Here is a 24,193-nt window from a genome sequence, read left to right on the forward strand (position 1 = left end):
CCAAATTATTTAAAATAAAATTAAATTTAACAGAAATTCAAACAAAGTCATGAAAATAATAGCTTCTGTGTGGTTAAAGTTTAAAACATTGATTAAATAAAGTTAAACACATTTCTTTACTGCAGGAGTTCTCAGTGCCTTTAACATACTTTTAGATTTCCAAAGGGAGCACATAATAAGTGGTGTTTCTCAAGCATATTTGACAGCAAAATTCCTCTGTCCGCCTCCCTTTCGCATTTTATTAATTAGTGTTATGGAATAAACTTTAAAAAATACCCTCTTGGATATTTTGTCCCATTTAGTTTGGCCATTCCTCATTAATAATCTCAAGATTATACATTTACCTTCCCTAAGGATCATTCAGCAATATGGAATTGATTAAACCCAGAGATTTTGAACAATCTAGACATTTTATAGCATTTTGTATGATTGGTCAGTATTTTACGTTTATAACCATTGCCTTTTCAGTGGTGATAATGACTAAGATTTGTAACATGGTAGGAGACTTTACTATGTTCCAGGAACTCTGCTTTATATTTTACAGGCTTTAATCAAATAATCTTCACAACAGTCCTAAAATGTAATTATGACATTTAGCTCCATTTTATAGAGGAACAAACTGATCCTTAGAGGGGCTAATGAACTTAACATGGTAAGAAAGTATTAGAATACACTGGAGAGTCTGAATTCATTCTGGGTACATTAATCACCACACAATACCATGCATGTTAATAACTTGTTTCCAAACTATTAATCAGAAACAATGCAGGTATGTTCCTTAGTAAATTTATTCAGTTTATGGAGCAAACTGGCATGGAAGTCATTCACACATTCATTCATATATTTGTTTACTCACTCACTAAACAGACATTGTTTTGGGTACTTGGAATACATAGAGAACAAAACAGTCAAATTCTGGGCCTTTCTGGAGAAGAAAATCAATCAACAAGTAAACATAATAAAGGGAGGACTAATAATTGGCAAGAAGGGGTTCTGACATGTTGGGGGGGGATATGTGTGCTATAATGTGGATGGGAAGAGCCAGGCACGCCTCCTTGTAAGTAAAAATTGTTAATGGAGTTCAGACAAGTGCACTGGGTTTCACCTAAGGAGGTCACTGTGACCTTGACAAGAACAGCTTCAGTGGATTGATGGGTCAGAGTCCTGATGTAGTAGCATCAAGAGATAACGGAAAAAGAGCGCTTGTAGAGGGCAAGTATGAACAATGGTTTCAAGGAATTTTGTTTTAAAAAGAAAAAAAGAAATGAGGTCAGAATTGAAAAGATATAAGGAGACAAGAGAGGGATTCTCCTCTCTCTCTTTTGAGATAGGAGTTTAACAGTGTGAACGTATGTGGGTGGCAATAATACAATTGAGAGGAAGCTTTTGATGATGAAGGAAGAGAACTGGGTGAGCCCTATCTTTGATGAGGTGAGAAAAGATGGCATCCAGTGAAGAAATGGAGGGGGTGGATGAAGGAAGAATATGAACAATTAATTCACCATAGTAACAGGAGAAAAGCTAGAGTATATGGTCACAAATGAAGAAAGAAGGTCAGATGTGAGAAATGACATAGAAATGACAACATGTAAAATGATTTATTAGATTTCTTTGAGGCCCATGTTCTGATTCTTCAGCTATGCTGAATACCTATTTTCTGTAAAATTGGGGAGAACAGTACCGTATTTGCCGGCGTATAAGACGACTCGGCGTATAAGACGACCCCCTAACATTTCCACTCAAAATACAGAGTTTGTTATATGGTCGGCTGTGTGCGATTTTGCGAGTGTGGTAAAATCGCATAACAGCAAAATCGCATAACAGCCGAGCATACACCCAGCAGCGCTGCTGATGCCTGAACGGTATGTGGAATGAAGTGGGCGGGCATCGGGAGGCCACTATGGCACGGGGCAAGCACTATGGGCAGTCTATCTGAAGTGTACCTGGCGTATAAGACGACCCCCCACTTGGAGGCATATTTTTCAGCGCCAAAAAATCGTCTTAAACGCCGGCAAATACAGTATCTTATCTTAGGAGTTTATTGTGAAGATGAAAAGTTATCTATTTTAGGGCTTAGCAGAGTGACTATAGTATAATACACTGGCAAATGTTAAATGTTGCTGCATCATCATCATTATTATTAGGAATTGCATGCAGCCCAAATTATATACCTTTAATTATTGCATTTAATTTTATAGCTCCTCAGCATCAAATTCAATGCAATCTTTGGGAGAAAGAGCAAGTTGTCAATCGTTTCATGGTTTTTTCAACATAGTTTCTCTAATGCAATTTGGGTACATTAATTCTACAGGGGCTATAAATAGAATCAATTCTGATTTTGCTAAAGTCTTTGAAAACAGCGTTATATTCTACTGAGCGAAATGCTTATCTTACAGTAAACAAATAGGGAGCATTCTGAAATCCAATACTTGCTACGTTTTTTTGATTAGCAAGCAGAAGGAATGGGTGCAATCAATACCTGGACTCCCTGAGCAAAATTTATTTATTTCCTTTGTGAAAATCTTTCTTGATACATATGCTATCAAGAAAGATTTTTGATATGCTTGCTTCTCTCTCTGTTACCATTGATCTCTCTAGTTGTCTTGACTTGCGGCCACCCTAGTCCAACTCATGATCAACTCTTTGCTGGACCATTTTAATCTACCACTTTTGCCTTCTCATCCCTCACCCCACATACAGCCCATTCTCTCCACAGCAGTGATCTTTAAAAATTGTATATCTCATCAGGCCAGTACTCTGCTGAAAACCTCCAGCAGTTTTCTGTCACAGAACAAAATGCGAACGCCTCCATGGTTTAGGAAGCCCTGCTGAGCTGGCCCCTTTCTACCTCTCCAACCCATCTCCGACTGCCCACTCTCTGTCCCTGTTGCTCCCAAAGCACAAATTAGCATCTGTGCTGTGAGCACGTGCACACCATTCTCCATTCAGGGTGATTTGCTCTGGCTGTTCCTTCTGCACAGAACACTCTTTCCATATTTCTTCACGATTGGCCTTTTATCATGTATATCTCCATTCACGTATCACCTCTTTAAAGAAGATTCTCTGTCCTCCTAAATAAGGAGTTCTGTCCTCTCCCAGTCATTAGTTTTATTTCATTCATAACATTTATCCTTTGCTCAAATAGTCTTGATTGTTTCTATGTTTTTCTGTCTTGTTGTTACAACACAATGTAGTGACTTTTATATACTGCATATGAAACTCAGATGCCTTCTTTACGCCTTTATCTACAGTGTATAGGAGTAGGAGCTCACTAAATTTAATAGAGAGAATAAATAAATTCCAATTCCTATATTTTTGTAGCTGATATAGTTAAAATCTCAATAGGCCAGAATGACTTTAAACTGTCACACAGTTTTTCCCCTAGTTACCTAAAGGAATTATTTTATTTGTCATTTATTTCTTCACTCCTTAAATCACTCAGCCAATAAATCATTTATTTCTTTATTGCACTCTATAATCTAACTTTGCATAAAGTATCCAATTTGTCTCTATATTTACCCAATTATTCTCTATACATTTGACAATGTATATTATATAAAAAACACAAATTAGAATAATCTCAAAGAATATAAAAATTACCAGCTCATTTGATGCCTGATAACAGAGGAGTGAAGGTTTCTTTTCCTGGAAAAGACTATTGAAATATACCACTTTAAAAATATTAAATTATATATTCATAGATATTTAGAGAAACATCCCTTGGGAAAATATAAATGAAATTCAAGACTACAAACATGGATAGCTGAAATGAATTTGGATATTGAGAGGTTATCTCAATGAAATTGAAGATGTGCTTCTAAGGGCAAGTAATTGAAGACGAGTAAAGATATAGGGAGAACAAAGTAAATGAAATTACAGAACTCAGGAAGTCTACACAGACTTTGACCATATTATTTTTAATCTACCACTACAGGTAACTCAATGGAATCATCTAGAACTATACAGTGTGATAAGGGTAGAGGAGAGAGCTATGGGGGACTGAGAAATATAAAGTTTTTGGGAAGGACATGTTCTCTTCTGTGGGGGAAAATTTATATTTATATATATATATTTCTTGAGTACCTATTATGTTCCAGGTATTGTGTCAATTGCTTTACATTCATTATCACTTTATTTAACAATCATAATATCCTGGTAAGTAAGTACTATTATCACTCTACTTTAGATGCGGGCATGGAAGCAGAGAGGTTATTTGATCTGTATCAGGTCAGAGAGCAGTAAATGACAGATCCTGAACTCAACTTGAGCTTAAGTCTGAAGCCTATCTATTGAACACATAAAAACACTATCCTGTTGATCTTATCACATTTAAGTGGGTCACTGCTGCTTTTCCATAATTGGATGTGTGATGCTAGGAGCTAGAGAATATTTTTTTTTAAGGTTCGTTACTGTTATTACTACCTTAACTCTAAAAGTAAAGGGTTTCTTTAAAAACTAAACTCCTTTTATTTCTAGATCAAAACCTTGAAAGATCCTCAGTGAAATACCGAATAAATTACGGTATCTCCACGCTCCAAACATTTTGAAACATTAAAACAAGTGAGTTCTAGCTTTATGGATTGCCCTGGAAGGATGCCCATAATGCACTGTTAGGTGAAAACAGCAACCTGCAGAGGTGTGCGATCCCCATTTGGTATATGAATGTACATAGGAACATGGAAAGATGTAGTCCATATTCTCAACAATGGGTGGGAAATCAAAGTTGGGTGGCAAATCTATTTTTAATTTCATTTTAGAGTATGATTTATTATAATAAGCCTGGGTTACTTTTGTAATTAATAATGAGTTTGGAGTAAATTTCTCAAAGTTATTTATTTCTAAATATTATCTTCTTATAAGTTTGAACAGCTTTCTCAGAAGAACTTGTTTCTAATCGTAACCCTTTCTTCCTTCCACCAAAGTACCCCTTTTATTATTTGTTTTACACATTGAACTTCCAGTTAAGATTTCCACTGAATGAAAGATTCCCTAGCTAGAAAAAAAATTGAAAACCATTGGTCCATATCATCTGATTCAATGACAACTATTACATATGGGCATACTCTCTCTACATGTACACTCATAAGATTATGTGTATTACAAATGTAAGTATTTTATTCATGAGACATTCCAGACTGCTCTTTATTATATTAAGAGCCATACACATACAATTTGAAAATCAAATATGAACTAAGCTCAATTTATTTAGCTTGAATGACCATTCCATTGATGGCACACAGGGAGAGAATAGTAATCTGCAGTTCAGAGCTTCGGTAATGAAATCACCAGATTACTTAAGAGTATATTCATTTGGTGTTCAGACACCTTGAAAGAAAAATACTAGGCAATGATTTAAAACATTATCCTATAGCTCAAAAGGGCTCTCATGTAGCTGAAAATTGACAGAGCTAGAAAGTATGTCTTAACCAAACCTGAACTATCTTTTATTGGGTTGTCGGAAAAGTCAAGAAGCATTTTTGCAACGAAAAACAGAAAACATATGTCATGACTTTTCTGACAACCCAAGAGTTAGGAAGTACATACAGAACAAGTACATAAGCTTTCTCCCCAGGCTTTATCACAGTAATCAGGTGACAGCTTAGCTCAGTCTTCTGATTAAAACCCTAACATGAATCCCACAAAGGTGAAGAATCATTACTATCGGTACTCCAGGGGCAATGTTAGATTAATCAACTGCATGCATTCCACTCCAAAATCTGGGCTAATATATAACAACGCTGTGGTTAGCATAGTTCATGGCAAATTAAATCAAATTTAACTAACATTTACTGAGTATTCTTTAAAGTTCAATGGACTCTATAGGTTTTGCAAAGCCCACAAAGATAGGAGGAGCACAAGTTCTGCTCTCTAGGAACTTAAAATGTAGTGAGGAAGAGACACACAAAACTAGCTCTGATATAAAGCACAATATGATAAAGACTATATGTAACACCAGTAAAAATATAAAGTATAGAGGGTACATAGTAGGAATTGCTCATATTTAATTCTGGTTTGAGTAGTGAGAGGGCTTCTGGGAAGAGAGGACATTTTAACTGAGGCTTGATGGTAAAATAAGCTTTCATTACCAGCATACAGCATCTTTATTTTATATTTAATTAAATATTTTTTATTTAATTAAAACAAGGCAGGATTTTTAAGATCTGTAATTACCAGAGGGCTAGAGGGGTTGGAGGGTGGTGGTAAATGAGGATAAAAGGGATCAAATATATGGTGATGGAAGGAGAACTGCCTCTGGGTGGTGAATACACAATGTGGTATATAGATGACGTATTACAGAATTGTACACCTGAAACCTATGTAACTTTACTAACCAATGTCATCCCAATAAACTTTAATTTAAAAAAAAAAAAGATCTGTAATTTGAAACACACGTCTTAGCATTAGATTATGTAGTCAGTTTTTGGGGAGTAGTCATGAACTTTTTAGTGAAATCAAGGAAATCAAAGGAAATCACAAGTTAAGCTGCCTGGTTAGGGAACATGGGAGTCAGCATAAAGATAATATTGTCCTAGGACAGAGGTGGAACTGGGGAAGGAACTCCAAAGACTGATCTCCAGAGGGCATTGCTGGGTGATCTATCAACACCAACTGGAGAGTTTCAGTATCTCCACTTTTCCTGAATCACAGTCCTGAGAACACATTTCTTCAAATGCAAGATTAACATATGAATAAATATATTTCCTTTGAACAAATATAAGCATCCAAATATACCTCTGCTCTTGTCAGAGGAAACTCTCTAGCATTTAGCTCATTTGCAGAACAAACACAACATCCAATCCCAAAGATTCAGCACCTCTTTCAGTTAACCAGTCTCCTGGCTCAGCCTATGAGCTCCATCTATTCCTCTAGACTGGAGGACTGAGACCCACAGTTTCATAGATGGCTGCATGAGAATCATCACTGATCGACACGGCATGAGCTGAGGTGCGTTTGAAACCTACCATTCTGACGCCATTTTCAAAGGCTTGCCGAGTGAGTGGAGCTGGTCCATCTACAGTCTTGCCATCATCATCTGGGCCCCAGCTCGCACTGTAGATGTGCACATGCTGAGGGTTGAAGCTAACTGATTTTGCTTCGACCATGTCCGTGACATCTCCATCCAGCATTCGAACTCCTTCAAGAAATAAGGGAAGTAGCTTCATTACAGGCTTCGCTTATATGACTCCCAAACAAATCAACGCTTGCTGCAGTTATGCATTTCGGGGGGAAATAATAAACTTAATCAACACTTAAGTAAGCATATTTTCCCCAGAAAAAGATAGTGAAGACTTTTCTGAAGCTTTCTAGGGCAGAAAGAAAGTTACATTGCAGGCAACTATTGTTCTCTTTTTCTAAATTTCCACAATCTCTCCCTTCTCTTTATCCCTGTCTTAAGTGAGTAGTTGACAGACAGCCTCAAGCAATCCATCTCCCCTAAATTTCTCTTCATTAGATCACTTGTGTTCATAATTGATATAAAACATTCTGACCTTAAGAGTCTTACAAAACTTGGAAAGCTGCCAAGTTGGTTGGTCTAATTTCCTCCATATTTAATGTTATCTCCTAATCTGTAAGACTGATGTGAACTTAATACATTACTTCTTTGCCAAATTATTTATAAGTCAAGTAATAAATGAGAATGCTTTCTGTGCATGTAACACATCAAATAATTCTCAAAGGGATTAAACAATGTTTAGTCATTAATCTTCATTTAAGTATATTCCCACCAGACAGACAGGAATTTATTATTAACCATAATTTGCAAAAATAGACACAATACTCAAAAATAAATGATAAATCAAATGCTAGGCTTTCCTTTTTTTTTCCTTTTATTTTGGAGAGGCACAGCAACAACTAATTGTTAAGTAACAACTCCTTCAGCTTAAGCTAAATACCATCACTGAGCACTGTACTATTTTTAAAATATATCTCTACGGCCCAAATATACTCTTCTGGAAAACACTGTTATCTAGTAGGATTCCAAGTTCTTATTGATTACCAGTAAATGGAGATTAAATAATAAAACACCAAATCAGGTAGCTTTAGATACTATGTGGTTTGAGGTGGGACTCTGGTAGAAATAAAAATATTCTTTAAGAAACTATATCTTCTTTGTGCTTTAAAAAGTGCTTAACTTTTAACTACAAAAGCTATAAACACAGAAAAACAGAATAACAATGAATACTGATGCAGCCAGTACTCAACAACTGTTAATATTTGCCACATTTTCTTTATCTAAAAATGTAAATATTGGTCTGAACCATTTTAACCCTTGGTCAGGAGCAACTGATCTCACAGATTCATTGTACACAAATTTTCAAATATCTAACAGTTAACTTAAGTATTGTGCATCATTGCTTCCATTTCTTCTCCCTCTACTGCAACCTATCGCCAGTTGTGTTTGTGACTTAGTACAGTAAAGATGTATTTCATAGCGCCATCTTTGTGTGCAATGCATCTGTGAGATCAGTTGCACCCAACGGAGGGTTAAGTTACATTACAGATATGATACAATATCCTTTAATATTTTTTACAAAAAATTGGAAATAAATACCCAATCAACATTAAATTTCCCAAAGCATTCCTAATGATATTGCATTTGATTGTTATATCTCTTGATGGTCTTTTCCTCCAGACTTTTGGATTTTTAAAGCAGATGTATATAAACAGGTGATGTGAAGAACAAAGGTTGGGAATATAGTAAAAAAGATGTAATAGTTATGTATGGTGCCAGGTAGGTACTACATATGGTGACAGATTTATTGGAGGGATAATTTCGTAAATTATATAAATGTCTAACCACTATGCTGTATACCTGAAACTAATATAATATTGAATGTTAACAGCAATTAAAAAAAAAAAGAACAGGCGTTCCAAAGAATTTTGTTAAATAATAATTTTAAAAATTACGAAACAGAAACTGTATTTAGAAAGTTTGTCAGCAGTTTTTGTGTGAGTAGAATACCCAGCATGGTGCTCTGAATGTACCGGGTCCTAAGCAGCCTTTGGTTTGTTTTCATTTGACATGAATATTCAAAACTCATCTGCATGTTTTTTTTAAAAAGATATTATTGAGGAATTGGGGGAGGGGAACAGACAAGTTGCTGTCCTTTTGTTCTTCAGTCTAGTTGAGGAGTACGTTGCTTCACTGGCCCATGTTGGTATTGTGATCATTGTGCTCTTCCCGGGTAAGGCAGATCGGTCGCCAGCCTCTGGACAGCTGCTCACGGCGGCTCTTGGCAGCTCACGATGGCTGCCGGCCGCTCACACTGGCTGCTGGCCACTCATGGTAGTTTATGGCAGCCCACTGCAGCAGGGGCTGCAGCCTACGCTGTTGCTGGCAACTCACAGCAGCCCAGCTCCAGGTCAAGCTGTTGTTCACCATATTAGCCGTAGAGGGCACAGCGTCAGTAGCCCTCATGTGGGATTCGAACCAGGGCCCTGCTGCTCAGAGCTGGCATCCCAAGCCAGCTCTTAACCAAAGCGCCACTCAGCTGGCCCTGCATGGTTTTTACCAAAGGTTTTTACTTCCTAATCTTACTTTCTTTTTAAAAGCATAAAATGAAACTATTTTACCTGTACTGGTAGGTCTGAAATAAACACTGGACTAACCAATATCTCTAAATGCCAATATGCAGGAGTATCTACACAAAACCTGAATTCAGTTTTTAGATTGTGTAATTTATGTGATGTGTACACACACACACACACACACACACACACACACACACAATTTTTGATAAAATCATAGCTAGAAGTAATATTAATTTTTGATCAAAAACTGACAAATAAGAATTTCGTTTCCTTAAGTTTAAAAGATAAAAGATTGCTTTTTCTTCATTTAACTGCAAGCCTTCATTCCTTGGGTCTAAAAGATTAAATTTATAATTCAGAATGGTCTTGTTTTTAGATGATGGAACATTTGTGAATCGTTGTCATACATTAGTGTGTTTTTACTGAGGTCCTGCTCAGCTAGGTCAGCCAACAGCTTATCTGTGAGGTTTATATATTCATCTCTTCATTCCTCAAGGTCAGTGAGTGCTGAGTTTGCACTGGAGAGAAATGACAGGGACATGGATGTGTGTCTGTGTATGTGAGACAGTGTGTGTCCTGGACAGCAGGAAGGATTGACTGGGAAGCCATCATAGTCATGTGATTTTCTTAAGAAGAGCAGGGGCCTCCAGCATCCTCATGATGCTTCAGGGAAGTCTTTATCTCCTTTCCTTAGCTCCTCCAAGAACCTTCCCCTTGACACACAGCAGGTGCTCTCAGAGTACAGCTAAGTACTACTTAATAAGCTGCCATACAGTAAGAATTCAGGGAATAAAGGAAATTCAGGGAATTCAGGAAACAAAGGAGAGAAAGAGGTCAAATTGCCAGAGAGCTGACATTCAAGGTAGTCTCAGAAAACCTTTTCTTAACATCGTTATTATACATCCCAAATATTTCATGTTATAAGACCTTTACATTTATCCTGGAAAGGATTGCCATTATTATTATTTAAATCCAACTCTATTTACCATTTGGAAACAAAGAGTGTATTGGAAGCAAGAATGTCATCCTGGTTCCAGGAACTTCATTCATCATATGACACCCTTTAAAAAGCCCCAAGGGACATTTCCAAAGTCACTAGGATCTGTACCATCTTTTACAGTGTCTTCTTCCCATTGTATGTGGCCATGGCAATAGGCTATAATAATAAAGATGACTAAAAATAGGAAAGTAAGAGTTTGTTTTTATTAGTACCTGGATTAAACGGCTATGTTTGGATCATTATAGTAAGTAGTAAGCTTATGTATAATATATTTGAGTTTGTGCATGTGTATGTATGTATTGGATTGTCGGAAAAGTCATGACGCATTTTTGCAATGAACAACAGAAAAAATACGTCATGACTTTTCTGACAACCCAATCTATAATTTGGAATTATCAACGATAGCAAGTCTTACTACATTATAGGACTAAAAAAGGAGATTTTACCATTTACCATTTTAACTGCAGTTAAAAGGAACTTTTTGTAAAGCCTAAGGAAAAGAAAAAAAAGATTTTCTGCTTTAACAGAATTTCAAAATACTTCTTTCCATAGAGATATTATAGCCTGATGTTTTATTATTAGTGCTTTCTGACCCAGGCACCAATTATATAGTTCAGTATGTCAATGACCCCATTTTCAGTATTGGACAACATTTTTACATGCTTGTTTAAAAACAGAAATGTTTGGGTTTGCAACACATTAGGGATACTGCTTCTGAAGCCTCTAACTGCATTTGATTACATGTTAACATAGTCATTTTGCTGTCAGCAATAGTTGAACACTCTTGTGCAAACATATGCCTGTCTTTAGTACAAAACGGTTCTGAACACCATTTAGCACAAGAGCTCTTGGCTCATTTCTATGTCCATGTAAGTTTGTTTCCCATACCTCCGATCTTGGCGTTGAAAGCAATTCCGACTGTACAGTGCGAGTTGTTTGCTGCGGCTGCCACTTCTCCAGCACAGCGGGTCCCATGCCTGCAGGGAGAACACACATACATTCTAAAGTAAGACACTCCATTCTCACAAACTCAACACATCATTGCCATCACTCAGACTTCCAAGTGGTGAAGAATGCAACAAGCTAAGGGTTTTTCCTACCCAAGTAACAGTCTGTCCAATTTTTAGCACTTAATTTTACTGTTTTGGATTATACTCTTGATATATTTATTTTTGATATCTTGCTTTTCCAATCAGAAAATCTCCTTGAAGGCTAAAATGGAACTGAATGCTTCTTTGTATTCGCTAAACCACCGCTGTCCAATATGCTAACCACCAGCCATATATGATTATTGGGTACTTGAAATGTGGCTAGTGTGACTTCATCTTAATTTTTAATTTAATGTACTTTAAACTTAAAAAATAGTACTCAATTCAATTATTAGAAAATTTTAAAATGTAGGTATGAGACTACTTTTTAAACTGTAAATTTAAATACAGATCAAGTATCTCCAGTGGAAATTTATCATCTAAAATGGGATTGCTGTAAATATACACTGGACTTCAAAGATTTTTATATGAAAAAAAACATGAAATATCCCATTAATAATTGTTTTATACCAATGACATGTTGAAAAATCTTATTTAATAAAATATATTATGAAAAGTTACTTCAACTTTTTACTGCTTTTTTCTAGGGCTAACTAGAAAAAAATATTATTTTCTGAAGGATATTCCGTTATTTCTCGTTACAATAACAATGTTCCCTGGTCAGAAAAATGTTTTAGCTGAAAGTATTTCTAAGATCATGTTACCCAAAGATGGCAAAGAACTTGCAAGTGTAACAGACAATCTGCCTAGAAATAGTGGTTTAACACAGTGTGCTGAAAAGAACTCTAAGCTTTGGCTGAGTCCAGAGAAAGAATGCTAAGACTGATGACTAACATCTGCCCTGGCTGACAAACACAACCATTATGGTGTACTTGTCATTACCACTGAAGTCCATTGCCCAATTCCCTTCCCTCATTTTTAGAGATGAGGGCACTGAAGGAGGCACTGATTTGTAAAGAGATCTGTCAAAAGCAGCAAAACAGTGACTAAAACTCAGGCCCCAAAATTCCATTGTGGTGCCTTTTATTTTTCAGCACAGGTGCCTCAGACCACACTTGTCGTGGGATATGACTACTGTCTGTGTAATCATAAAACAAATTAGTGCTTACAACTGATAGGTACACAAGTTTACATAAAAGAGATATTATATTCTTTTTCCACTTAGTAATATACATATAATATTTTTATGTAACTATTAATCTATATATAATTTGAATGCCTGGTATTACACTACATAATCTTTCAAAATGGTATATATGTGTGTGTATGTATGTGTATGTGTATGTGTGTGTGTGTGTGTGTGTGTGTGTGTGTGTGTGCGTGTGTGTGTGTGTGTGTAATTTTATGCCTTGGGACAAATTCCTAGCAGTGGAATTACTGAATCAAAGAGTACAGAATATGCTGTCAAACTATTAACAGATAAAAGTAATATAATCAAACACCAAAAGACTCCAAGGTTAATATTACTACAAAACATCAAATTTTTGTGCATGACAAAAAAAGACAGATCATAAGCCAAGTTGAATGACAATATAAACAGAGTAAAATCTGAACAAACCCGTGTACATAACCTTTGTATGAGTTTTTCATTCTTGACAATCTGACATGAAAAATGTTATCTCATTTTTGCTTCCCTTTGTAGCCCCTCTGATTATGTACATCTTTTCAAATATTTATTAGCTATTTCTATTTCTTGCTTTGTGAATAATGTTTTCATGCCCTTTGCCCAAATTTCTTATTGCCTTCCAATCATATCTGTTACATATACTTGTACGTTTCCAAATTTGTTATTTAGAACATAACCATCTTATTTATGGCAACTTTAGGTAGTCATACACAGCACTTAATTTTGATGTACTCATAATTATCTTGCCCTTGTGATATTTGGTTGTGCCATTTTAATCACAGAAAAATGACACATTTTTACAAGAGAAAACATTTGTGAAACCCAAGCTAAAATACTAATTTTCCCTTAATCCTAACAGTTATTTATGATGATTCTTCATTAGGCTCTTACTGCATATTACTTCATGGTGTAAGTTATTTTTATTCAAATGTCAAATTCCTTTTATGAGTCCATTGTTCTTATACTTTATTGTATCTATTTTAATTAATTCAAGTGCTACTGGGTTTCTGTTTTTAATTCTGCTCTAGTTTATTCTTTGGCCTATAGATTATTTAGAAATATGATTTAAAAATTTCAAATATACTTGAGTGTTTAATTCTGTTTTTGATATCAATAACTTGATTACCTTGTGATACGAGAATATAATTTTTATGAAGCAACTGTTTGAATTTTGTGACTCACACAATGGCTAAGTATGTGATCAATTTTTATAAATGTACCATGTGCTCGAAAGGATGTATATTTTCCATTTGTTCTTTGTAAGTCCATTATGTCAAGCTTGTTCATTATATTGTGAGTTTAATATTCTTTGCAGTTCTGTGAATTTTTACTTTATTAAAAGTGGGACTATTATCTATCTAGTGAAACAAACCATTCATGAATATGTAGTAACACTCTATGGCTCTAAGATAAAAATATCTGGTTAATATTTAATTTATTTACCTGTTTGCTCCTTTTATGTTCAGACATTATGTGTTCATATTAGTTGTATCTGTTAAAAATAGAATGTAATTGTTTTTCAAGCTAGGTTAACTATCTTTGTCTTTAAGTTGATAGTCCATGTACAGTAACTGTCTCTATTAATATATTCATGTTCATTTCTGTGTATTTTCCAATTTACTAGTTTGAACGTTATACATTCTATTATTTAGTGGTTATCCTAGGTATTTGATCATGGGTACCTAATATCACAAAGTCTAGAGTTATCAATACTTTATTCAACCTTTTCCAAACAATACAGACTTTAGAATGTTCTAACTCTGATTGCCCACATCTTGACACATGAGTCCCCATGATTACAGCTAGTCACTGGATTTTTTAACACTAGAAATTAACCATGACTGTTACTACTTTAAATATCAGTGTTTGTTTAGATTTAAAAATGCATTAATTTGCTTTATTTCCTTCTGTAGCTCATACTTCCTTATGGAATCATTGATTTCTTTCTGAAGAACATTCTATTATAAATGTACCCGTTGGAGAATCTTTTCATAGCCCAAAGTCTTTCAGCAGCCTCAGAAAATGACTTTATTTTACTGTTGTTTTTGAAAAATAATTTCTTTGGTACAGAATTCTAGACTAACAGCATTTCAAAGATGCCACTCCACTGTTGGCTGGCTCCCATTATTTCTGGTAAGAAATCAGCCATCTTGGCAATCTAGCTCTCTCTGAATGCTTTTCAGATCTTCTTTGTCTTTTCTATTATGCAGGTTCATTAAGAAATGTCCTTTGATAGATGAGTGGATAAAGAAGTTGTGGGGTGTGTGTGTGTGTGTGTATATATATATATATATATATATATATATATATATATATTATATATGCAATGGAATACTATTCTGCCATAAAAAAGATGAAATACTGCCATTTACAACAACATGGATAGATCTTGAGATTATAATGTGAAGCAAAATAACTCAGAAAAAGTAGAGATTTCACTGATACGTGGTATATAAAACTGAAAACAACAAAAGAAGAAGAAACGCAAAATGAAGAAACAAAACTCACTGACACAGAATAGTTTAGTGGTTACCAGAGGGTAAGGGGAGTGGGTGGTGGTAGATGAGGGTAAAGGGGATCAAATATATGGGGATGAAAACAGAAGTGACTCTGGGTGGTGAACATACAATGTGATATATAGATGATGTATTACAGAATTGTACACCTGAAATCTATGAAACTTTGCTAACAATTGTCACCCCAATAACCTTAAAAAAAAAAGTTGTATATATGCATTTAAAAACATTCTTTCATGGAATTCCTAAACCTGTAGTTTAATGTTTAAATGTGCAGAATTCTTAGGTATCATCTTCGAAAACTGCTTTCACATCATTTTCTAGTTCCTCCCATCGGAACCCCAATTAAACATACTTGTACATTAGACCTTTCACACTATCTTAATCTTTAATCTCACCTTCAGGCTTTCCTATCTTTCTCTCTGTGGACTGCATTCTATGTAATTTGCTCAATTCTATATTTCACTTATTCTATCTTCAGCCATGACTAATCTGCTATTTAATGCATTTACTGCATTACTCATTTCAATTATTACATGCTTCATTTTTTTGAAATTATTTTTCACATGTTCCTGGTTAATTCTGATACTTTGTCTTAAAATACTTTTCAATATTCATGTCTTGATACAAATGAATTACGTGTGTGACTCTAAATATTAAAATATGTGACACTAATTCTGCTTTCTGTTTTTGCTGCTAGCTTGTTTCATGGTGATAGTTTTCCCCATGTGGCTGGTGAATTGTCCATTTAGGAGGTCATGTTGTTTGGGCTTTTATCTGGGCGAACTCTTTCAGGCTGGTATGGAAAACTCTTTGTTCTAAAGAAGAGTTAAATTTGTTTCTATCACATATCTGGATGTATGCCAACCAGGACCTGTTCAACCAAATTTAAAATTTGGGCCATACAAGTATATGAATTACAGGTACAAATCTAGTGAGTGCAGAGGGTAATTCTGAAAGGGTAGTTATTTATTTATCTGCTTGTCCCATCTATTACATAGGTTGAAAAGTCAAATATGTTCTCTAAGTAGGTTTTCTTTTTTATAGTTAATGCACTGAATATGGTGCATCAAGGATTGTGTTTTATGCAGAAGTATTCTCTCACCCCATTTGCACCAACGTCTTAATCTCCTGCCACCCCTAGGCTTTTGAAAATCCAGCTCCAGACTGGCTTGGATTGGTTGCTCACCCTGGCAAATACCTATTTACCTATTGACCACCTAAGCTTATAGATTTGAGTTTTCTCAGAGAAATACTCTTGGTGTCCCAATAGCTCAACCATGCACTAAAAAAAGGTCTTTAGTATTTTCACAGGAGTTTTAGATGTACTGAAATAAAAAAGATTTAATTGAATATCTATTATACCATAAGAGTATTATTAAAAATGGAAGGACTTGGTTCTGTAGGCCTAAAATATAATAAAGTCCCGCACATATTATGGGCATCATTAATGTACAGTGAATGCTCCTAAATGAAGAACAGAGTAATTCTTTCGTTATAAAAACATTTCTTAAAGATTCCTATACATTGCTCTATACCATGATGTAGGAATCATTTTGGGGAAACAGGACAGTTATCACTCTACTGCTGATGCATATATTTTAAATATCAGGTAAATAATACATTGCAGCATACGGTAATTGAGGGTTCAAATTGCTAGCTCAACAACATTTAAATAGCCCACTCTCAGATGACAATGATCATTACCCCAAGTAAAGTGCCAGTTATTTTTTTATTTCTATTTTTTGTATCTTAGTTGGACTCAGTGTTTTGACATGAATTTAAAATAGATCACAGAACAACAGATGTCATCATGACCTGTTCAACTATGTAAACAAGACTTAATTTCTTCCTTCTTCCAAAGAAGAAGGATGGTCAGCAACGATATTCATGTCAGTTAAATAAAACAGTCACAAAACAGAGAGAAGTCTGTGTTTTCAGATGTATTTTTCTTCAGAGGCAACAGAGTATGAGCATTTAGTGTACTTTCAGTGTAAGGAGAAAATTTTAGTAGCTTTTAGTCCAGGATACAACATACTCATTATATTACTCTCTGACTCACATGCACCTAAATATGAACTTTACTAGCCAATTCCCATGAAACGTCCCTTGGAAAATTAGCCACCTGTTTAGCTTTCTTGCATATGTTCACAATATTACTAAGACACATTTCCTGAAACTTCCAGAAGATAAACCAATTATTTAAATTATAAGGATATACACATCAATGATTGGATATCATATCAAATAAAGTGGGTGTAGACAAACTAGGAATTAAAAGTGTATCACTTCTCTGATTCTCTTAAAGATACTGTCATTGCCACTAGGGCTCCAGTAAGTGTAAGATGTTTTATTACATATTTTTCACTTGAATAAACCATTTTGTCTTTTAAAGAGCATCTTGATCTAAAAATCATTTTAGCCTTTGTCCTACTGCTTTTTCTTACTTGGGGGAAAGAAAAAGTTTTCTCATATGTTCCATTACCTATTCCCAACAATAAATCATTGTAACTAAAGGGCTTAAGTTTTGCTTGGGCTGATTGAAAAGATGGAAAATCAGAGAGTTCCTATGAAGTCATTTCTATAATATTGAGAACACATACATGCTAGGTGAAGTGAGTATAGAATATAAATTCATGGGGTCTATTATATCTTGCTAGGTGGTAAAATACTGCCTTCACTCCTTCATGTGCTTTCTCCCCCAGTCCTCCATTCACACTGCTTTGTGCACCTTTTTCTTCTGTATGAGTTAGTGGGATGGAAATAGTAACTTATTTAAAATTTACCATAGATCTGAAAATAAGATGTAAGCTCAGCAGTCAATCGCATACATCAGGATACATTCAGAGGTCACCCTTGCAGTTGCCATTGCATTGCTTGAAAATCAAAATTCCACTTGTATGGATGGAATCAAGCAATGGCAGCTGGGAGAAAGACGGCTTTCTATTTCATTTCTTTCTTGGAATAAACATCTGCAGCTGTTCATGGATTCAATCTACCTCCTCACTGTTTCTATTCCCTTTTGAAATCTAGTGTGCCCATTCTCTTAGGCATATTTTGATTTTGTTTAAATCTAAGTGAAAATCTTCCATTTAACTCTATCTCAAAAGCCCCCTTAGAAAGGAAGAGGAAAGTAAGAAATATTTTTGATGTGTTTTCCAATATATCACTTAGAATTGATGTTTCTGACTGCTGATACTATTCTTGATAATATTACTTGACGTTTATACCACACTCTCCACTTCTCAAAGTATTTTAGCCTCATCTGATTCTCACTTCAGCCCTGAGAAGTAAGTAGAAACAGATATTACTTCTCTTCTTTTACAAATGAGAAAATTCAGTCAGTCAGATGGCGATTGGAGGGTATAAAATGTAGCAGGGCAAAGACTAGATCTGGGTCTCCTGGCCTTTTCACTATTCCAGCATGACTCACAAGGGCCCATGTTCCTAGGTCTTCAATTGATTGCCAAGATTTCATGACTTCTTTGCCTGCTACTTTACTTATTTTGTGAGGTAGAGGCAACTTTATTCCTTCATTGCTATTAATGCAGGATATTTGACAGTATGTTTTATAGAATCTCCATGATAAATTAGTCAACTTGAATAGAAGGGGGAAATGCTGGGAATCTTAAAAGCGAAAACTTAAGAAGAATGGAAAATAGGTGAAAATGGATTTTCACCCTATTTTCAGTGGAAAGCTTACTGAAGCTCAAGAAACATGTTAGGGGGCCGGCCAAGTGGCGTGATGGTTAAGAGCTGGCTTGGGACACCAAAGGGCCCCGGTTCGGATCCCACATATGAGGGCCAGTGACACTGCCCTCTATAGCTAAGATGCTGAACAACAGCTCAACCTGGAGCTGGGCTGCCATGAGTCACCGATGACGGCGATGGCATAGGCTGGAGCCCCTGCTGCAGTGGGTTGCCATGGGCTACTGTATATAGCCAGCAGCCAGCGTGAGCGGTCCTCCAGAAGCCGAGGACTGGTCTGCCTCACCTGGGAAGAGCGCAATGATGGTGCCAACTTGGGCCAGTGAAGCAACGTCCTCCACAACTAGACTGAAGAACAAAATGACAGCAACTTGTCTGTTCCCCTTCCCCCAATTCCCCAGCGCTGTTCCCATTCCCCCAATTCCCCAATAAAAAAAAATTTTTAAAAAAAAGAAACACATTAGGAAAAAATAAAAAGGTAAATTAAAAATTTTAAAAAGTGAAAAAGAAATTACACAGTCCATTTTTCGGTGATTAGTTTTTGTGAGACAATTAAGATAATAGCTTTTGAAGTGATTGCAATTATACATGGTCCCTGAGGCTTCAATAATATTAATTTTTTTTATTACACTAAAAAGAAATTCAGGAAAACACATTGAAAATAACTGCTATGGACTTAATGCTTGTGGTCCCCCCAATTCATATATTGAAACCCTAACCCCAATGTGGTGGTATTTAGAGGTGAGGTACTGGGGAGGTAATTGCTGTATTTTGCCATGCATAATGCACACTTTTTGCCCAAATTTTTGAGGGAAAAATAAGGATGCGCATTATACATGGGTAGTACTAATTCCATATCTATATAAATGTTTTTAATTGTTTTATTTATGCTTATGAGTTAAAAGTGTAACTCTAGAAATCAATAATGATATCTATATGCAAAATAATACGCTTAATACCATAATCCGTTTTGTTGAACTTACAATGAACTTGCAACAATGAAGAGTTCTTGGCCTTCTATGATGTGTAAATACCATCAATTTGTTACCAGTAAATAAAATTTCTTGTAACTTGTATCTGTTCTTGTGTTTTGTAGTTATTTGTTACATAAAATTTCTTGTACCATAATATGTTAAAAAATAAATGCTAAAATTCCTTTATAATACAAAAAACAAGTACCTAAATGTAAACAAATACAATTTTGAATTAAAAAAATTAAAACACAAGATTTGTTTCCCTGAAAGTTTGGGCCAAAAACGTGGGTGTGCATTATACATGGCAAAACACGGTAGGGCATGATGGTAGATTGCTTATGATGGGATTAGAGCCCTTATAAGAAGAGTCAAGAGAGAACTTGTTTCCTTTCTCTCTGCCATGTGACAATACAGTAAGAAGGTAGCTATCTACTAGCCAGGAAGAGAGACGTCACCAAATATCAAATCTCCTAGTACCCTGATCTTGGACTTCCTAGCCCTAGAACTATGAATACTAAATATGTGTTGTTTAAGCTATCCAGTCTATGGTGTTCTGTTGTAGCAGTGTGAACTAAGACAATAACAAATAAATATACAAAATGATGTAAGATTATTTTCAGAGACCCTTTGATAGCCTAATGTTGAAAGAATATTAAGCATGAACTTTAAATTATGACAGTCTTTATACTTAGTAATAGACATTGTGAATCCTCTTTTTGGCCTTCAGGAGTAGATATATTTAAAGAAATTAATAAAAGTTAGCATTTGTCAGCTGCTCCAAAGTATGACAGATATGTTGTAGGCAAGTAAAAAAAAAAAAAAGAAAAATATATGTTACAGTATTAACTAGTAATAGGTCACTATTGAGAATTAGCATCAGATATAGCATTAGATAAATGATTAGTAAGTATTTTAAAAAGCAGAGTAATATTTCTTTTGGAGGTCTAAAAGTATTAGTCTGACTCCTACATATACACACATACATGAGTGCATGTAAAAGCTGGTGAAATCTTAATAAGGCCTGTAGATTGTATTAATGTCAATTTCTTGGTTGTGGTATTTTAATATAATTACATAAATTGTTACCATCGGGAGAATCTAGGTGAAGGGTGTGGGGGACCTGTACTATTTTTGCAACTTTCTGTGAGTTTATAATTTTTTTTTAAAGTTTCAAAAAAATCATGGTAGGTCAGATGAATTTGTACAGTTAGTTGTGATACAGTTATACTTACAGCCTAATGAGTTCCATGAAGTTTTAATTCAAAAAGGATATTTCAATCAGAACACAAGTGACAGCAAAATAAATAAAACTCAAGTGATCAATATACTGCTTTAAAGGTTCTGTCTTACCTCTGTCATTTTCTTTTCTCCTCCTATCCACCCCATCCTAGGAAAATAGCTTATTTATTAACTGAATTCACTGTTAACTATGCTAGCCCATGTCTAAGGGAAAGAATAAATAGCTTGGTTTCTCAGAAAACTTACTTCTTTACCTCAGTCCTGTGGCTTTCTCAAATATAATGTTTCATTGAATAATGAAGTACAGTAAAACCCATGATGGGCGTGTGTGTGTGTGTGTGTGTGTGTGTGTGTGTGTGTGTGTTCCCGATCAAACCACCTCCTTATCAATGCTCTTCCTCCCTTATCTCAGGGATCAACAACATCAAGGCAATAGGGTATTCCAGATCCCTGTTGAAACACACTAATCATAATGATGAACAAGGCCCTTTTCTTGGCTCCCTTGGCTGATAATCTAGATTTACTGTCATGCTTTTTTGGCTCATGTTTTGCTTTTAGTGATTAGTTTTTTATGTTGCTTGAGCTTGTTTCTATAAATTTAGTTGCACATTACTGTGTACATCCCCTAGGGATTCCATGATGCTATTCCTTCCCCGTTGAGTCTGTTAAGAGCCCACAACCCTGCTCTTCAAGCTCCCTAGCCTCTAACAGAGGGTTCTGCTTAGTCTTCAAAATTTTGATCTACTAGTTTTTACCCCATGTGGTTGGAGCTTCAGGAACAGCCTGATCTCATTTTCCATCACAAATGGAAGGCTGAGAAACTGGCTCCCTTACCCCTTGACTATGAATCAGTCATTCCTCATGATTCATTTCAGATCTGTTGTTAGTGATCTACGAGTCAAGTGTTTCCTCTTAAAAGTTCACAAATATGGCCCTGGAGGATCCAAGTCTTCACTGGAATTGGAGGGCATGACACAATGCCCATCTTCTCCACTGGACAACTGCCTGCTTTACTGGGATAAGTACTTCCTACAATTCCAGAAGATAGAAATACAACATTCACTGTTTAAGTAAGCAAAGAACTCTGTCAGGGCTGCTGTTGTTATTTTCTTGAAATTATCAAAGAACCTCCCAAGAAATATTTTATTTAACAATATTAGTCCTTTCTCCTTCCCTCTTTCTGTCCCTCCCTGCTTCCTTTCTCAAGTCCAGTTAACTCACATTCTATGTCCTAAGGATCTTCGAAGAAAGGGGCATACAAAATTGAAAAATCCAAGGCTGTGATGCTAGCAGCTCTGGTAGAGAAGATTCTAAGTAAAGAATTAACAAAACTTTTTTCCTCATCTGTGAAAAAAATTACTTTGCTTTAGCTTTCTAGCTCTGTTCCCCTTGATATCTGAAAAGATGGGATGTCAGCTATGAAGTAACATTGCTTATGGCAAAAGTGAACCTTGGTTGGTGTGTTGCCATGAACTGGGAGGTCTGTGGCCAGTAGTATAGAAACATGGTGAGAAGTCTTGGCTTTGGACTTCAGAGAGTAGACACTGGAAGTTGAGTGTATCCTTCCTTGTGTGGCCCTGGAAGCTCTATTCATAGGCTATTGCAAGAAATATTGTTCCTAAGAGTATGGGGCTTCTAAGGCAAAATGACTCTCACACCTACCCATGTGGCTCACTCTTGCACAACTGACATTTTCACTTGGGTGGTGGGGGGCGGGACAGGGGAAGAGCAGAAAATAGTCCTGGGACAGGTGAGCACGCTCGCTGAAGAAATACAGCTGATGTTTCCCTACTGGTACATTATATTTCTATCTTCTAATTATACTTATGGCCTAATGAGTTCTATGAGTTTGACTGACCAACTGAACCTAAGACCACTGAGAGGGGTGTTCTAATATTTATGCAAATAATTACCAAGTATTGAGGTACATGCTAATCAAGGTTTATGCACAAAGTGTTATAAGAATTTCTGTTCCAACAGTTCTGGCCTAAGGTTGGTGTTTGAGAAATTGCCTGGTATGCAATCTAAAGAACCTTTTCCTCCTCACACTTGAATTGGTTTTCCTGTAATTTTGTGTCATCATAATTAAAAGAAAATTTCATGATTAGAATTCACTAAAGCATGAACTATGAAGTATATACTCAGTGTATATGCCAAGAAACCAGAAAAAAGATCTATAAAGATAATTAAAGAAATAATGACCTGTATCAAATCATAATCTTGATTTTTTTGTGGTCTATTTCTTTCTGTACATATTTCTCTTCTCTAAACATATACTGAAAACCACCTCATACAAATTAACAATTAACTATATATGATGAGACTAATTCTATGTCCTCACCCATAATTAACTTTTCTGAATCATTCATTCAGTAAATATTTGTTGAGTACCTACCACATTCTGAGGAATATATGAGTCACTAAGGAGTCAATTGTGAGAAAACTAAATATAATATGATGTAGTAGTTTCAATAATCTCCATTGGCCTGGAAATCCTGAATAATAGGCAAGAATTCACAAGCCTATGTTCATTTACCAGTAATCTATTTAATGGTTCTGCTTCTACTGGCTTTTGTGAAAACATTCAGGAAAAGATACCATTCAATACTATACATTATAAAGTATGCTAAAAATATCTGTCGCTTTGCTCAAAATCCACTTAATGTATGACTGATAGAGAAAGGTGATCTTTTAAATGTCTGACTTCCCTTTGTTTGGGACTGTTTCCAGCTCATCAACAAACTGTCAAAACACATCTGAAGATGTGATTCAGGACCTAAAATAGGTGACTCTTACTTAATTTTATTTGTGTAAAATACAGGTAAATTGTGGTCACAAAATTTGGATCCAAGGTCTCCCTCAGTGTCCCTTCCGCAATATACTTTGGGCTCTGAGAAGGTGGGTGGTGCTTAGTCCCATGGTCCTTTTGTACCCCAAGAAAGGAGTCCTAAAGTAAAGTAGCTCAAACACCTTATATTCATTAAGCTATCATCGTTTTAGCTTAGCTACACCAAACAACCGCTAGCCCTGTTCATTGATAGCTATTC

General features: G+C 35.6%; 1 protein-coding gene across 1 annotated transcript in view; it reads right to left on the reverse strand.

Annotated features, from left to right (window-relative positions):
• Nucleotides 1-24,193, reverse strand: part of PCSK5 (proprotein convertase subtilisin/kexin type 5) — a 451,676-nt gene that overhangs the window by 272,049 nt on the left and 155,434 nt on the right. The window contains exons 6-7 of the mRNA XM_019630362.1: nt 11,423-11,511; nt 6,963-7,135 (exon numbers count right to left, since the gene is read on the reverse strand). Of these exons, the coding sequence (XP_019485907.1) occupies nt 6,963-7,135; nt 11,423-11,511 (262 nt within the window). The remainder of the gene's footprint in view (nt 1-6,962; nt 7,136-11,422; nt 11,512-24,193) is intronic.

Source organism: Hipposideros armiger, unplaced genomic scaffold (genome assembly GCF_001890085.2).
Source record: "Hipposideros armiger isolate ML-2016 unplaced genomic scaffold, ASM189008v1 scaffold_903, whole genome shotgun sequence".
In the NCBI taxonomy this organism is placed as follows: domain Eukaryota; kingdom Metazoa; phylum Chordata; class Mammalia; order Chiroptera; family Hipposideridae; genus Hipposideros; species Hipposideros armiger.